Source organism: Ursus maritimus, unplaced genomic scaffold (assembly GCF_017311325.1).
Source record: "Ursus maritimus isolate PB19 unplaced genomic scaffold, ASM1731132v1 scaffold_5, whole genome shotgun sequence".
NCBI classification, from domain to species: domain Eukaryota; kingdom Metazoa; phylum Chordata; class Mammalia; order Carnivora; family Ursidae; genus Ursus; species Ursus maritimus.
Window position 1 is genome coordinate 51247056 of NW_024426663.1, and position 16428 is coordinate 51263483.

Consider the following 16428-nt stretch of genomic DNA (forward strand, 5'->3'; position numbering starts at 1 on the left):
CGGAGCTGAGCTCTTACTGTGTCGCAGGGGGAAACAGGGCTCAGCTGTTTGCCCAAAGGAGATCTGGAAAAGAGAATCCTGCACAGCAAGTGGCCCTGGCCTTTCATTTTCCTAACATTGCTTCCTGTCCTACCAGGCTTACTCAGCAATGAAACCAGGGAGGGCCCAGCCACACACCATCCTCAAGGACACACAGGACAGCAACACACAGAGAGGCCAGAGGTGTGCACCCTGAGCAGGTGGGAGGTGGCACAGGACATCTCTTGAGCACCTTGCTGGCCCTGAGCCGTGGGACTCACGTTTCTCAGGGGCCTCTCGCTGCAGGAAGGGGGCTTGGAGTCACTGCTCTTCTTCCGGGACAGGTGCAGCTGGGCATTGGTGAGAGGCGTATCAGGCACGGTGTTAAATATCTGCAAGTAAAGTTGCACAGAAGGGTTACATGCTGCTGGGCGGGGCGGGGGGGGGCAAGCCCCAACCAGCACAGCTGAAAGCTTGGTGGTATCAAAGAATCAGCAAAAAGACCCAAAAAGACCACTGGCATTAGCTCAGGACTTCGTTTGAAACATCTCTCAGAACTGGCACTAAACATTTTCTTTCAGAAGTGTATCTCGGAGTTTGGCAACCATTCACTTCCATTTCTAGCCTCTTCTGCTGTCACTTTCACTGATCCTCTCTCTGTTCTCTCCAAGGGAAGGGGGCCATTGTCTATTAATAGGGCTTTGAGTTTTTTGACTACCTTTGTCTAGAACCAGTTCATCAAAACCCCTTAATTTCCTCACTGGTTCCACTGACCAGTTCTTAATATCTGCCTCAGAACTTTCTTAGAATGTGAAACCGCATTTAAATAACATTCCAAGAAGAAGCCCAGAGCAGGGCACCAGTTCCCAGTCCTCAGTCATCCTTAGATGGAGCCCGCTTTCTAGTTCAACAGCTCTGTGTCATCTTTGATGCTGAGCATTTTCTCATTTAAAAGGGGGGAAAAAGGCTGATGATTAAAGTAACCAATACTACAGATAATTTGGAAAACACAGAAAAGCATTAGGGAAAAAAAGAGAAAAACTTTCTAATTCCACTATTTAGAGACAACCATTATAAACATTTGCGTTTTCTTTGGAACTTTTTAAAGATTTTACTTAAAAAAAAAAAAAGTAAAGTCCTGGGTCAAAAAACAAGAACAAAACAACAGACAAAAATCATGACATTATCGTTTCCTTTTCCGGATACAAGTATGGTGGAATTATTATAACAGCTACACATACATGGTGCTTACCATGATCACCGTAGCCACCACACAATGTCACTTCCCTAGGGATTCATCACTGCGTTGTGTTTTACACGTGGCTCATTCTGTTCTCAGTGACCTGGAGCAAGAGGTACTGTCCTGACCATTTATAATGAAGAACTAATGCAGAGATTAGCTGCCACAATTATAGATATAGATAACATAGAAAGCTGTATCCCTAGATTTTCGTGATTTCTTTTTTAAAGATTTATTTATTTGAGAGAAAGATAGAGTGCAAGTGATAGGGGCAGAGGAAGAGGGAGAGAGAGAATCTCAAGCAGACTCCCCAATGAGCATGGAGCCTGACATGGGGCTCCATCCCAGGACTCTGAGAGCACGACCTGAGCTGAAACCAAGAGTCAGATGCTCAACTGACTGAGCCCTCCAGGTGCCCCTGGATTTCTTTTCAAATGCATATAAATGATAACACTAATTCATTCAATCAAGAAAGATCTTTAAGCATTGACTTCATACCAAGGACTCTGGGTATCACGCTGCACCAGGTAAACACGTTCCTTCTGGATGGGACAGTCTGCATCCGGTAGCTGTGGTTTACTGAGTGTTTGCCACGCCAGGTATCAGGTTAAGTGCTTTGTATTAGTTACCTCATTTAATGTCCAAAAACCATTTTCCCTAATTGGGATTACATAATCTACACAGTTTTGTATCCTATATATCTAACATTATATTTCGACATTTCTCCTTTCTTTAAAAAATCTTAAACATGATTCTTAATGGTTGTGTAACAACCACACGGTATTAAGATATCGATATTTATTGATCTACTCATTATCATGTCTCACTCTGGAGCTAGCCTCCTCCTGGATTTCCTCTTTCTCAACAATCATGAGTAACAAGACGAAGGTGGGGGCACCCTACTTCCTTCAACTATGGGTAGCATTAGATATACTACGCTCTTTCCAATGGTCGTCTCTCCTTTGTGTGTGCACCTAAAAGCAGAACTCTAAAGCTAATATATAGGAAGCAAAGTCATAAGAATGATGAGAATTTCAGCCAAAACAGCTGCTCTCCATGGGCTGGCAGGTCCTTGGGCCCCAATGATGCCAGCCAGCTGGTTAAGTCAGTCTCGCTCCCAAACACAGCTGTCTGAAAACAGCATTATCATATTTTCCCTAGGGGACTGAATTTTCAACAAAATAAACTGAATCACAACCTAGCTGAGTTCAAGTGGGGCGAGGGGGTAAGAAGAGAAGGGGACTTAAAGCAAAAACAACAGAAACATCCTGGCTTTCAGAGGAGTTGGCACCCCTAAAAACAAGTACCAGTGCTATGCATATGTGCAGGCTCCTGAGTTCTGCAAGGGAAGCAGAGAAACTATGGTTGTAGTCAAGCTCAAGAACTCTAAGAGGCCTTCTCCCCCCCCCCCCCCGCCCCTGCCTGTATTCCCCAAACAATGCTGAGCCACAAGGCTGCTCCCAGGTGACCACCTCATGGCGCACTATTATCACTGGTATTTAAACTTTGCTCTTGTAAGTGAGCATCTGTGCCTGGCAGACACCATGCTAGGCACTTCACATGACTTCTGAGCCACAGCTCCACTCAGCATATTAAGTAGGGTGAGCATGCCACAGGACAGATCCCCTGACCTGCCTCATAGTGAAGCAGGAGAGGGGCCGGACCTGGAATGCAGGGCTGCTGGCTCCTCACATCTGCACTCTCCGCTTCCTCAGCTGTCGTTACTCATTCAGCTCAGCTTTTCCAGCCACTCGTTGTTCCAGAAGCCATGCCCCAAGTGGACAAGCACAGATTTCAACAAATAATGGTGCCTCTTAGCACCCCTCTGCCTCTGCCCTCAAGTATAGTCCTCTCAGCCATCCCTAGCTGTAAACATCTGAAAATGAATTCAGACTTGCGATCGGCCTCCTATCCCTTACGTCTGGGCTCCAAGTTTTGTTTCTCTTTTCCTAACTGGAAATGAGCTCCTTGGGCAACTACAATGAGCACAAAGAGAATGGATACACATTTTAATTTCAACTATCACCAAAAATGTATGGTTATATCCCTTCCTAAAAACCACAGGAAATGCTGAGAAGCAAAGAACAGATCGTAAGGAAAGGCTGCAGATTTCGGCAGATGCGTGAAAAATTGCTTCCAAAACAATGTTTATACACAGCCAAGCAGGAAGAGACATGGAATCCAGGAGAGTTGTTCATTCTGCCCACTGGCAGGTTTCTTTAAAGAAAAGTTGTTTGACCATACTGGAACCAGTTCTAGGAGATTTTCACCATGGGTGAGACCTATAATCCCAAAGGCCAGTTCTCCAGGCATCACTGTGAGCCAGGCCCAGGCTGCTCAAGAGCTCTGATGGGGCTGCTCTCACAGCACAAAATGTCAAGTGCCAGACACAAGACTATTGCCACTGTGATTACACATGTTTCCAGAGTGTAAGGGCACCTCTGTAAATGTGACCAAGTCAGAGCAGATGATAGAAACTTACATAAAGGAGTCTGGAAAATCATTCCCCAAATTACTGTTGTTCATTTAACTCTGAAACTTGAACAAATGGAAGCTGTTTAAAGCTTGCTTACTGTCTGGCCACTTTCTAGACAGGCCAAGAGTTTGTCTCTGTGCTAAAAGCTCAAGCTGGAATTCTGATGACAATCTGAATTTTTCACAGTTTTGTTGGTTATTCCAAGCCTGTTTTGTTTGGAAGAGGTAATTTCAAGAGAATCAAGTGAAGTTTCCTTCGTTCTGTTGAGAAGAATCACAGTACAAATGACCCTGCTGAATGATTCAAGTGTGAGTTCCTATTGTCTATAAGCAATGAATTTATGGAGCTCTACCACGTGTCTGGAACAATCCACACATTTCACAGAGACTTTCCAAATTAACACAAAAAGGGGGGATTTACTCTGTGCCTCAAGTGCCCTATTAATCCTGTCCAAACTTATTAATTCTGCATTAGGAAGACTTCAGAAATAAAAGTTACTGGGAAGGCTGTAAGCCTTCTGGAAGCTACTGAGGAATAAAACTGTAACATAAAAAAAACAACTCTGGATACCTCTTCCAAGTATTCCCAATTTCAAGCTTCCTATAAGTGGAATTAGCAGACCCATAAATACCAAGGTCTGTTTCCATTTCAGCTATTTGGGAGAGTGGTCAGGCTTCTGTAGTCACACAGGCCTGGGCCAGGTCCGGGTTCTGCTGCTTAGTCAGTGGGCAATACCTACAGCTCCACTGACCTCACCATCACTGATAGCAGCATCATTGCCATATCACCACAAAAAGTCAAAGGAATTTACAGCCAGCATATGGGTAGAAAGCAAAGAAGCTCTGGAGCTAGACAGACTTGGGTTCAACTCAGGCAAGAGCCTCAATGCCTCTGAGCCTGTTTCCCTTGTGCAAATGAGGATCTAATACCTGCCTCACAGAGCTATGGAAAAGTTAACGCACATTAAGTGCTTAGCATAGAAACCAGCAAAGAGTGGACAAGAGGTGGTAGTGATATAAATGACAATAAAATAACCAAAATTTGTTGAGTGCTCATCATGCTGTTATTCACACAAATTGTCTCATTATCTTATTCACAATAACTCTATAAGAAAGATACTATTATTCTTAGCATCATGGAGTTGAGTAACCTAAGACTCAGTGAGATGAACTGATTTGTCCAAGGTCACATACTTGAGTGTAGCTGGACTGGAGCTTAGCATGACCATCTGGATCTTACCCATGTGTGGTCTTTATACCTGTTATTAATTTGAGAGACAGAGGACAAAAGAAGAAGATTCCGAGTTTTATAGTTGAATGGATCTGACTTTAGTTGCTTACTAGTAGTTCTGTGACTCTGAGCAAGTTGTATAACTCTGTGACCTTCAGATGCCTCATCCGTAAAACTCCCAGCAGTGTGGTGAAGACCAAAACATCTAACACAGTTTGACACTCAGTGTTCAAGAGACATTACTGCATTCAATAAAAAAAGTATAAGAAGGGTTATAAGTGGAGACTCAACAATGAATTATTTGCAGTCAGGACACGAGGATTTAATTTCTAAGTGCAAATTTAATTACTGCTCTTTGCAAAACATCGATCTTAACTGCTTACAGCAATGTTAAAATTTGCTGTTCTTTTCCCTTGCGTTGTCTACAAAATTCAAATTTCACTGCCCGAAACCCTCCCCCCGCCCCCCGCCCTGTCTGCGGCCCATCCCGACAACTGTAGACCACTGCCACTCGCAGAATTTGTTGTTAGCCACGGCACATACACATTTTTATACCTTTTGTGATCCCATTCATCACATGTTCCTATAATTTACGAGGATTAGGAGCCTCCCTATAATGTGTGGGGGTACACTATTATGTGCTGTGATTTTTATGGGAGGAAAATTAGGTCATGATAAAGAGTTCCTGGTCTATAACTGCAAAGTAGCTCTGAGGCAATAAATCAATGACAGAGGACTGGGGATTACAAAGCAAAACAGAAGAGACTGAGCATTTTCCTGAGACACAAATGTATCAGTTCCAAGTATTAAAGGATCAACAAATCTGGGCTTGTTTAATGTGAGGAGTGTCTGCTTTGGGAGTGGAGGGCTGGAACCACAGAGCAGGGCTCACACATTGCCCCCTCCTTCTCATGACAGACAGTGCAGCAGAGCTGCTCAGGGCCTGAGAAGCCATAAGCTTTCCTTGGGAACGCCGGGCAAGTCTTATTTAGCAGGGCTCATTTACAGCAACAGTTAAGAAGCCAAATTCATAGGCTACAGAGACAGAGAGGGTTTTTAAGGACAGTTGGGAGTCCGATGCCCTATTGATATCAGCATTTTGGCAGAGGAATCAACAATTTAGAAAGTAGTTTGGGGAGTTATTAAAAGTCCTTCAAAAGAAACCAATTCCATTTAGTAACTGAAGGCATATATAGATGGCATGGGTCATCCAATGGATGCTGTGATTTTCCCTATCTCCAGAAAGCTTCTATTTCCTGTTTTCTTTGCTGACAGAGGAATAGATGAAAACATAACAAAACCCCATCCTTATTTAAGCAACGTTAAAGGAGCTTCACAATTCAAACAATGCTCAGTTTATCTGGGGCTTATTAGAAGGGAATATACATATTCAGATCCACAACCCTATCACATTAATGAAGAGTAATTTGCATAGCACTTGACACTCAAAAAGAAAAAAGGCCTGTGACAGAAGCATCCCAGCCCAGCATATAAAAACAAAAAATTAAAAAATAAAAATCGATGAACACATAAAAAAAAAAGCCACGAACATAAGATACGACACTAGCTTCCCAAGCAGGCAAGAGTACCAGGGATTATCTCAATGTAATAAAGCATTGAGGCATTTTCATCATCATCATTAAGGCTGCATATCAACAGCTGCTTGAAATATCAAGAACATGAAATAAAACTGCCCAACACTTGTCACTTGCCAGAAACTGTTCAAATCAATTATATTTTATTAACTGATGGACATTTTCTGCACAAACCCAACAGTGGTACAATGGATTTCAATTCCACCAACATTTTGGTAAAAGCAGGTCAAAGTAGCTTGGTGGGCGAAAATTAAGTCAGATCAAGACAACTGCCCTGAAAGACACTACCATTTTAATGGGAATGCAAGGGTGCTTAGGACTTGGTGCTTATACTAGGTGGTTAGTGGGGCCTCACCCATGGTTACCAGGCTCTTCTTGACGGATAAGATTAAAAGTTAACATACTTCTAAGGGGGCCCTGATCTTTGGGCATTTCTAAGAAATAACAACTCAAAGATCAACACTTCTCCCTCTTCCAAAGCGAACTGATGAGTTGGGAAAAGAATTATGACACTTTTTTGTAAAAGATCAACAGGCATTAAAAGGGGCAATGGTGATAAAAGCATGTGGTGTTAGGCACATGAGCACATCCACACTCTGCTTCATGTGCAGAAACCCTTTAAGTGCCACAGCCAAAAGAAATGTTGTGGACCATTACACAACAAGTGGGTCCAATACTACTCTTACAGGTTGGAATTTAATAGGAAGATAAAACGCACGCACATGTATGTTATTAATCTGAGATTCCACGTTTAACCGAAACTATAAAAAGAAAGCAATCTGTTTCCTTGGTATGGTTGTTCTTTCCCAAACATCTAAAATTTTCAAAGTTACTGGCAAGGTAACCTTTAATCAAAAAATAAAAGGGGGCGCCTGGGTGGCGCAGTCGTTAAGTGTCTGCCTTCGGCTCAGGGCGTGATCCTGGTGCTCTAGGATCGAGCCCCACATCAGGCTCCTCCGCTAGGAGCCTGCTTCTTCCTCTCCCACTCCCCCTTCTGTGTTCCCTTTCTCGCTGGCTGTCTCTGTCAAATAAATAAATAAAATCTTAAAAAAATAAAATAAAATAAAATAAAAAATAAAAGGAAAATATTTTAAGTAGCAAAATTCCTGGGCATTGGGAAATCTTAGACAATGACAACACTCAACATTTTGTTTTAGTATCTTAACTAGAAGCATATAAATATTGGTAACTTCCACTATAACCCTAAGTATTGACCTGCTTGACGTTTTAAGGCTCAGAGTGATAAGCTGTGAGCTGGGCAAAAATTGTGTCCCCATACAGAAATGGTAATTTTATTTAATGGATTGTTACCTTAAAACAAGCATGGAAAGAATTAAAATCTTTCCCCTTTGATATGCGACTACAATCTTAAAAAAGAAAGAAGAAAGAAAGAAAAAAAGAAAAAGAAAAAGAAAAAGCCAGACTCTTAAGACTATTCTTCTCTAGATCTCATATATTCTAAACACCAAGAAGAACTCAGGGTATGGAGACTTTAAAGGGAAATGATGCCATAAGCTAGGATTTCCCTTTAAAAGTCTGGCAAGAAGAACCAAATAAAAGCCATTAGGATCTTACTCTACCCTGTGAGAAGTAAAGGCTGTAAGTCAAAGGTTACACTCTGAGACTTTGGGTTTTTTTTTTATAATAAAGCCACAAGTTTACAACAGGACAGTCAACTCTGATTTTTGTGCTTTATTTAACAAGTGATTTTGTTATTAATAATCAGAGTACAATTTGGTTCAGCTTCCAGGGATGTTTTTCTAAAGTGCTGATATAATCATTTCACCCCTTTAACCTGGAAACCTGAAAGCTCCCACTTCTCAGGAGTAAATGCAAACCCTTTTCCATAGCTTTCAAAATCCCTGACAGTGGGCTAAAACCAACTATCTGGCAGCATCTCCCACCACTTCCTAACATATAACCCATGTTCTTTCACAACCATGTCATTTTAATACACATGAGTTCATTGATCCCTGGAAGGCTGTCCCTCATGTCTCAACTCTTTCTCTGCCTAGGAAATATCTTTATCTGTCTGAGCCTGGTACAAGCAGAATTAAGTGATTTCTCCTCAGTGATGCCATACACTTGACTCGTTTTAATGGAGGTCACTTAGCACGTTGTATCATGCTTAGTCATACCCTGATAAAATCGGAGGGCCCTGGGACAAAAGGTCCCATCTTATTCCTGTCCAGCCAGTAGTAGATGCTCAATAAATGCATGGCACGGAGATAAACTAGAGCAGATCTGAGCAGCTTGGGTTGTGAAAGCAGTTCAGACCTAGTTCCTCTCCTAAAGGCTGTTTCTTAAACTCTTTGCACTTCATGGTCATAATTTGTAAACTAGAGGTAAAAATACAGATCTTATAAAAATTGAATGATATGATGGATGTAAAGCTGCTTCGCACAGTATCTTGTGGATAAGAAGCAATAATAGAAGTTAACTATTACTGCCATTATTACTTCTAAACTATGTACGTTACAAAGATCCACTATCTTCAACAGAGTAAGTAAATCAGTGTGTATTACCAAACATGGAAAAGGAAGATCCCCACCAGCCCCCAAACATAATCCCTACCTTCTGGCTTTTTCCTCTCTGCCTCCACTTACTGTGGGATATTTATCTCCTACAACTGTTCCAAACATTGCTCTCCTCACTGGGTCTGCCGGGGGAGGTGAAGGACAGAGTTTCTGGCCATATGCTTTAGCCATATGCTTTAGCCAGTTCAAACACAGAAGCCTTTTTCCTTCTCTTCAAAAAAAAAGATGTTTTATCAGGTAAAAGAAGCTGATTTTTCTGGCTAGCAAACATTTCCTGCCCCCCTCTTTTAAATGTCAATTTTAACGACAAAGATGTTTTTCCAGTTTTAGACACAGATGAGTTAGTTCTCCACACTGAGGCTTTCAAAGGGTATTTGAGGACTGACTTGTCAGTAACAACAAATGTTTGATGCCCCCTGGCTGTGTAAAAAAATGGCAATGGTAAGAAGGAGAAGAGCACGTTCTGTAAGAAATACTGAGGAAGGGCCTGTGTTCAGCACAAGCCTCTCCTAAGAAAGCAATGCCTTTTCCAACAGGAACTACATGCACACTTGCCAGACACGGGGAGTGAGGCCTTATGGCAGAACACCTGCATGGATGGCAGCCCACAACTGCCCCTTCGCCTCTATGTGCACACAGCTACTCTCAGCCAGAGGTGGGGTAGCTTTCCCACCTCTTCACCTCTTCAATCTGGCTGGCCTGGTGACTTGCTTTGACCAACAGAATGTGGCTGAAGCAACACTCTGGCTATTCCAGGCAGACGCCTTAGGAGGCCTTGTGGCTTCTGTGTTTGCCCCCTTGGAAGTCTGGCCCAGACTATCAAGTGAAGAGGGATCCCATGGAGATAGGCCACAGAGAAGGGGATCGAGGTGTCCCAGCTGACAGCTAGTACCAAGGTTCCAGACATGTGGATTAAGGCCATCTTGGATCATCCAGCTGCAGTAAGACCTCCCCAGCAGATACCATATGGGACACACAGAAGTCCTCCCCAAATTTCTGACCCCAAGAATTGAGAGAGGAAAAAAAAAAATCCTTGCTGTTTTAAGTCACTAGGTTTGCAGATGATCTGTTATGCAGGAATAGGTAACTACAACACGCATCTTAAGGTTCTCTGTGTCTCTGAGTGGCTCCAGTGGCTAGATGCCTGGGCTGCTATACCCTCTTTTGGGTACTGTCTTCTATTAGTTCTATCTACTATTACTATACTTCTATTACCTTATTTTATTCCAAGGGACCAAGTAAATACCTTCTACAAAATGTTCTTAACAACATGAGAGAGTATTACACCAGACATTGTGGGGGACATACATTTAAGACCTGTATTCAGGGTTGTTTCAAGCAAGAGGGCATATATTATCACACGCTTCTTGTTGGTGGACAGGATGAAAAGATGCTGTTGGAAAGCATTTCTTCAAGTGGGGTTTCAGAATTTTGTCCAACTTACGACACTAAAGTTAGAAAAGTAATCACTCATGGACATTTGTGTATGTGTGTGCATATTTCCAGAAAATTATGGCCAAGCCTAAGGGAATGCTCATTAAATATTAACTAAGATCTTAATAGTGTGAATTTTAAAGAACAAGTCTCTGACATTATTCATCTGAGGACACAAGAGTACTCTGGATTTGATGACTACAGTTCAGTTCTTTCGGGAGGAAATTTATCCAAAGCCTCGTCTCCAGGAAGCCAGGGGCCAGAGCACGGCCCTGGATGCTTAGGATTCCTATTAGGTGAACTTCATAGGCTCCTTTTGGAGCCTAATGCAGGAACTGTTCATTTTATACCAGACCAGACCTAAAGCTATATTTAAAAAAGGAGTCTAGTTGCCTTATTCTAAGTGTTTTTACCAGAAAGGCAAACCTGATGAATGTGAAGGACTTTCTCCCCAGAAGAATGAACATATCCAGGTCTTGTAAACTTTGGCCCATCATGGACCCCAGATTAAAAACCTCTATCAAGGTGGTACACTAGGCTCCTTCAGGACTGGGGACAGGCACTCTGGGGCACTCTTCATCCCAGAAATGTTTTTACTCATACTCTTTCATCACTGTCTCCCACAGAAACATAAACCCTCAGTGTGATTCATCCCACTCTCTGGCAAAGACTAATGAAAAGGAACATATAATGAAGCACTGTAATACTCTTAATACTGTATGTACCTTAACAAATACACAGCAGAGAGTAACATAATTTATAACCCACCAAACCAGATGAGTATTTTCCACCAGTTCTTGCCCATATACTTACAGGCCTGGCCATGCACTTCGTATTTCATTTCTATTTCTGTACTTTGTGCCCTCGGCAGGATGGCTGCTTGTTTACGCAAGTTTCAATATTGTTATTAGCACTTTCTGGTCCTTTTTTATATCATGCTACTTTTGAATTTGCTTGCTGGCTTTGAAAGCCCAAAGACACCAAAAAGAGTTGTAGTTCAAAAATCACTGGACACTGCTGTTATAGACTTAAATACGGCCCTGTGGGGAGATGGAACATTATCACACTGCTCATTCTTTGCTTATCTCTCTCAACATTTAATATTTTATTCAAGAAAAGACCAAATTACAAAAAGTATTATTTTGGGAGAGGGGGACCCGTGGCATTCAGAAATGGGCTTGAGCTCTATTTTCAGAGCATTCTGTTGAGACTGCTAAAAACAATGGTTTACAGTTATTAAACCTTACTTCACGCCAGATTCTTGGCTAAGTCCTTTAATATCACACCTTATTTAATCCTCAGAGAAAACCGACTGAAAGAATGTGGCAAACTGGCTAGCTGGCCATCAAACTTGCTTCCCCTTGCTCTGAGCACACAATTAGCTTGCTTCCTCAGCCTCCCTTACAGTTAGATGTTGCCATGTGACTGACTTCTGACCAATGGAATGTGGAAGAAAATAAGAAAGCATCCTCTGCATTTAGTCCATACAACCTTACCCAGTCTTCCAGACTCTCTCATTTCCCCCAACTGGTTGATGACAGAGATCTGCAGAGCAGAAGGCAGATGGAAGGCACCTGGTTGCTTAATTGCCACAGAGGATACCACCTTAGTAATACCCACAGAGAACTCTTTTCTTTTTTTTTTTTTTTTTTAAATGTATTTTATTTATTTATTTATTCAACAGAGATAGAGACAGCCAGCGAGAGAGGGAACACAAGCAGGGGGAGTGGGAGAGGAAGAAGCAGGCTCATAGCAGAGGAGCCCGATGTGGGGCTCGATCCCATAACGCCGGGATCACGCCCTGAGCCGAAGGCAGACGCTTAACTGCTGTGCCACCCAGGCGCCCCCAGAGAACTCTTTTCTGAGCAAGAGATAAACTTCTATCCTCCTGAGTCACTGATATTTGGGGGTTATTTGTTCCAGCAGTTAGACTGTACTGAAAGTACTTTTATGAGCACAGAGAGGTTAAGTAATCTGTTCATGGTCACATAACTAGAAAGAGGTGGCAGATTTGAATCCAGATGGTTTGTCTTTAGAAACCATTTTTTAAAAAATATTTATTTATTTGACAGACAGAGAGAGAGAGCACGCGCACGCGCGAGCGCACACGCTGGGGGAGTGACAGGCAGAGGGAGAAACAGGCTCCCTTGCTGAGCAGGGAGCCCAACACAGGGCTCGATCCCAGGACCCTAGGATCACGACCTGAGCCAAAGGCAGACAATTAACTAACTGAGCCACTGAGGCGCCCCTAGAAACCATTTTTAACTGCTATTCAATTATATTCCCTTTTCACAAGTTCATTTTTCTCATATATCACATAAAGTTTACTTATACCTGAGATTTAACTATATTTGAGGGAGGTGGCTGGACGGAGATCTAAAATTTGGAATAGAGACAAGAGAACTTCTTCAAATAAATCATTTTATTTCCTACCTCTTAATTAACCATGTAAAAGGGGGGCCATGCCACTTAAACAACTCGCAGGATACTTGTTACTTTGTGAAGTTTATATTCAGAGGTTCTTTAGTAGTTCTTAATGCTCCACAACAAATTACCTTGAAAACTTAGTGGCTTAAAACATTTAGTGTCTCTCCCAGTTTTTATGAGTCAGGAAATCAGGAGGGGCTTAGCTCATTGGTCTCTTATGAGGTTGTACACAAGATGTCCATTGGGGCTGCATCATCGGAAGGACTGACCAGGACTAAAGGATTGACATCCAAAGTGTCTCGCTCACATAGCAGCCCAATTGGTCTGCTTGTTGGCAGGAAGCCTCACCTCCCCACAGGGTTGTGTGACTGCTGTCACAACATGGTGGCTTGCTTCCCCCAGGGTGTGCAAGTCCAGAAGCCAAAGCAAATGCTGCGAGTTCTTATTTGATCAGTCTCCATGGTCACTCTACATTAGTTTTGCAATTTCCTATTAATCACATTGGGATTGATATTGGGTTCCCCCATTCAGAGAGGGGACTACACAGAGCAGTGAATACCAGAGACAAAGGGTCACTTGGAGCCATCTTGGAAGCCAGATACCACAAGAGCCCATTTGTTCATCCAACACATATGTACCGAGTGCCTACTGAGGACCTGGGGACAAAGTAGTGGACAAAACAGACAAAAGTCCCTGCATGCAAGAAGCATAGGTCATAGTGGAGGTCAGAAAGGCAACATGTTTAATCGGTAGGCAAATTATGTACTACATTAGGAAGTACCAAGTGCTATGGAGATATAAAACAGTATCAGGGAGAAGGGGAATGCTGCAGTTGGGAATACATCCAATTTTAAACAAAGAGATCTAGGTAGGCCTCATTTAGAAGGCCTAAAGGAAGTGAGGAAGTATGCCATAAAGTTCCGTGGAGGAAGACTGTTCCAAGTACGGGGAAAAGCAACTGCAAAGGCCTTGAGGTGGGCACGTTGTGATGCGTAACAAACAGTCAAGGCGGCCATAGGAGTGAACTAAAAGAGAAGGCCGTAGAGGAGATGAGTTAAGTAACACAGGTAAGAGCAGAGCCTGTGTAGGACCTTCCAGGCTCTTATAAGGGCTTTGAATGCCGTGAAATGGGAAGTCACTGGAAGGTAATTAGCAGACGAATGATAATATGATTCGACTTAGCTCTTAAAAAATCTCACTCTGGTGGCTGTTATCAAAATAGGCCAAGGGTAGGAGAAGGGAACAAATGAGGATGCTGTTGTAAATAGCAAGACAAGAGATGATGATGGCTTATATTAGAGTATTATCAGTGCAGACAAGTGATTAGAAGTGGTCTAATTACCAATCGATTTTGCAGGTTATCTAGCACAATTAAATCACCATTCTAGGTAGAGTTTTCATTTAGGAGGGGCAGCATTTTTTAAATTACTTTTTATTATATCCCAGCACTATGGCTGTCAAGTGGTGTTCTAGGGGACCCTACAAGTTCTGAGAAGCTTCTTAAGGATGTGCTACTAGGAACTAAGGTTGGGACAAATGTATAAAACTTCAGGCCCTCACCCAAGTTTTTTAAGAGCAGCTCTGTGTTGACATACTTCATTATGTGGGATGAGAGAGACCTTTTACAGAAAGACCAGAAACTCCAGTGCCCTAAAAGAAAAGACAGACTCCTCCCAACAGACACACAGTATGAAAAAATACACCATTTAGAGAACTGGAGGGTAAACTACAGATTAGGAAATATATTTGCATTATAGATTTAAAAAGCTTACTCTCCCTAATATAGAGGAAAAAACTTCACATTCATGAGAAGACAACCATGTAAAAAATGGGTAAGGGGCGTTTTCTAAAGGAGGCTCAAAAGAATGCCTCCTTCATTGGATTGTTATGAGGATGGAGTGACAACCCATTTAAAGTGCTTGGCACAGTTCTCAGTACAGAAGAAATGCTCAACCAATGCTGCCCCCCACAACCGCTACCATAACCACCACTGCTCTCCCCTACTCTCCATTTGGCCACAGCTGCATGACAAGATGATGACCGTCACCAACATCACCACCATCAGCAGCAGCTTCAGCAGCACCATGGTGTAAGAGCCATTTGCAATGGGAACCTGCATCAACCCTGAATGCCATTTCCAATTCAGGGTCCCACCAAAGAAAATTCTTCACTCACAGTGACCAATGATATATTACCTTTTCGTGATTTTCTATTAGGATCTCAATAACAATGTTCTGAAACTTGATATCCATGATGGCTGCTACTGTTTCTTCTTGAGGACGCAGCAGAGTGGGTCCAAACACCACGCCGAGGTTTGCCACTGTCATCAAATTCTGCTTGTGGTTGTTAGCAACACTGGGGGGAAGGAAAAGAAAAGACATAAATAAGAGAAAGACAATACAAATAGATAGTTGACTTCCCCGTGCCTTCCCTATCTTCAGACTCCTCATCTGATAGAAGCCAGACTCTGGGACATCTTAGGATGGCTTCGAGTCCTAGGAGAGATTACGTGTATTTTTGTCCCCCAGAGCTTTGAGAAATCTTCAGTGGTCTGGCTATTTTGCTCGTCCAGGACATGACACTCCTTTACCCAATTCTGTTTGGCCTACCAACCACCAACCAACCAAACAATCAACCAACCAAAGCAGCTGCTCTCCAAAATGTGAAACTTTGCACATCTGAATCCCTGCTCTGCAAATCCAGCTAACTGTTCATCTCTTTTGGTTATGGCTTTTATACTTGGCTGCTGCTTAAACCACTGTGATCTTTAGCATTTTCTCTAGTGCAAATATAAAAACTCTTGATGGCTTTAATACATTTGCAAATACAGGCATGAAACAGACCTAATTTTTAAGATGAATAGATCTTAGGAAATTCAGCACTTTAGGCTCAGAGTACTAAATCCCATCACATTAAACATGTGGCTTATATTAAGCGAAACATGTGGCATAAACAGAAATAAAAATGTACTACTGTGTATCCATGTGTATGGTTGTGTTTATACTGTCACTTATACTCAAAGTGTAAGGAACACACAGGGTCAGCAGTAGCTGGGTCTAAGTAATCTCCTAAATACATATACATATTTTTGGGCAAATACTACTCAAACCATACATCTGATCTTCAAGCCCCGGCCACCGTGACCTAGCCTTAAAACTTAATTGTTCATTTGCTGGCCCTGTGTTTAAAAATATACAAATGATCTACTGACAACAAATAAGTTAAAAGGTAAACCCAATTTAGTATTGTTAAGAAAATATTAAGGGCTTCCCTAAATCACCTGTTAGAAAAAGAAAACTATTCATTACTAGAAACTAGAGAGAAACTGGACAGAGATAGCAGTTTGCACAGACACACCTCCCTAGCATTTAGTGCTATTTATACAGAGTATTTTTTCACACAATTCTATAAATGCCTGCACTGTTTCTCTTGACTACTTCTATTTTGTAGGAGGAGAAGACGTTCTACTGC

At 42.2% G+C, this 16428-nt stretch overlaps 1 protein-coding gene across 2 annotated transcripts in view; it reads right to left on the reverse strand.

The window, feature by feature from the left end:
- ARHGAP26 (Rho GTPase activating protein 26) overlaps positions 1 to 16428 on the reverse strand; it is a 413878-nt gene that overhangs the window by 89152 nt on the left and 308298 nt on the right. For both annotated transcript variants that reach the window (XM_040622289.1, XM_040622290.1), the window contains exons 18-19: positions 15153 to 15312; positions 272 to 410 (exon numbers count right to left, since the gene is read on the reverse strand). In XM_040622289.1, the coding sequence (XP_040478223.1) occupies positions 272 to 410; positions 15153 to 15312 (299 nt within the window). The remainder of the gene's footprint in view (positions 1 to 271; positions 411 to 15152; positions 15313 to 16428) is intronic.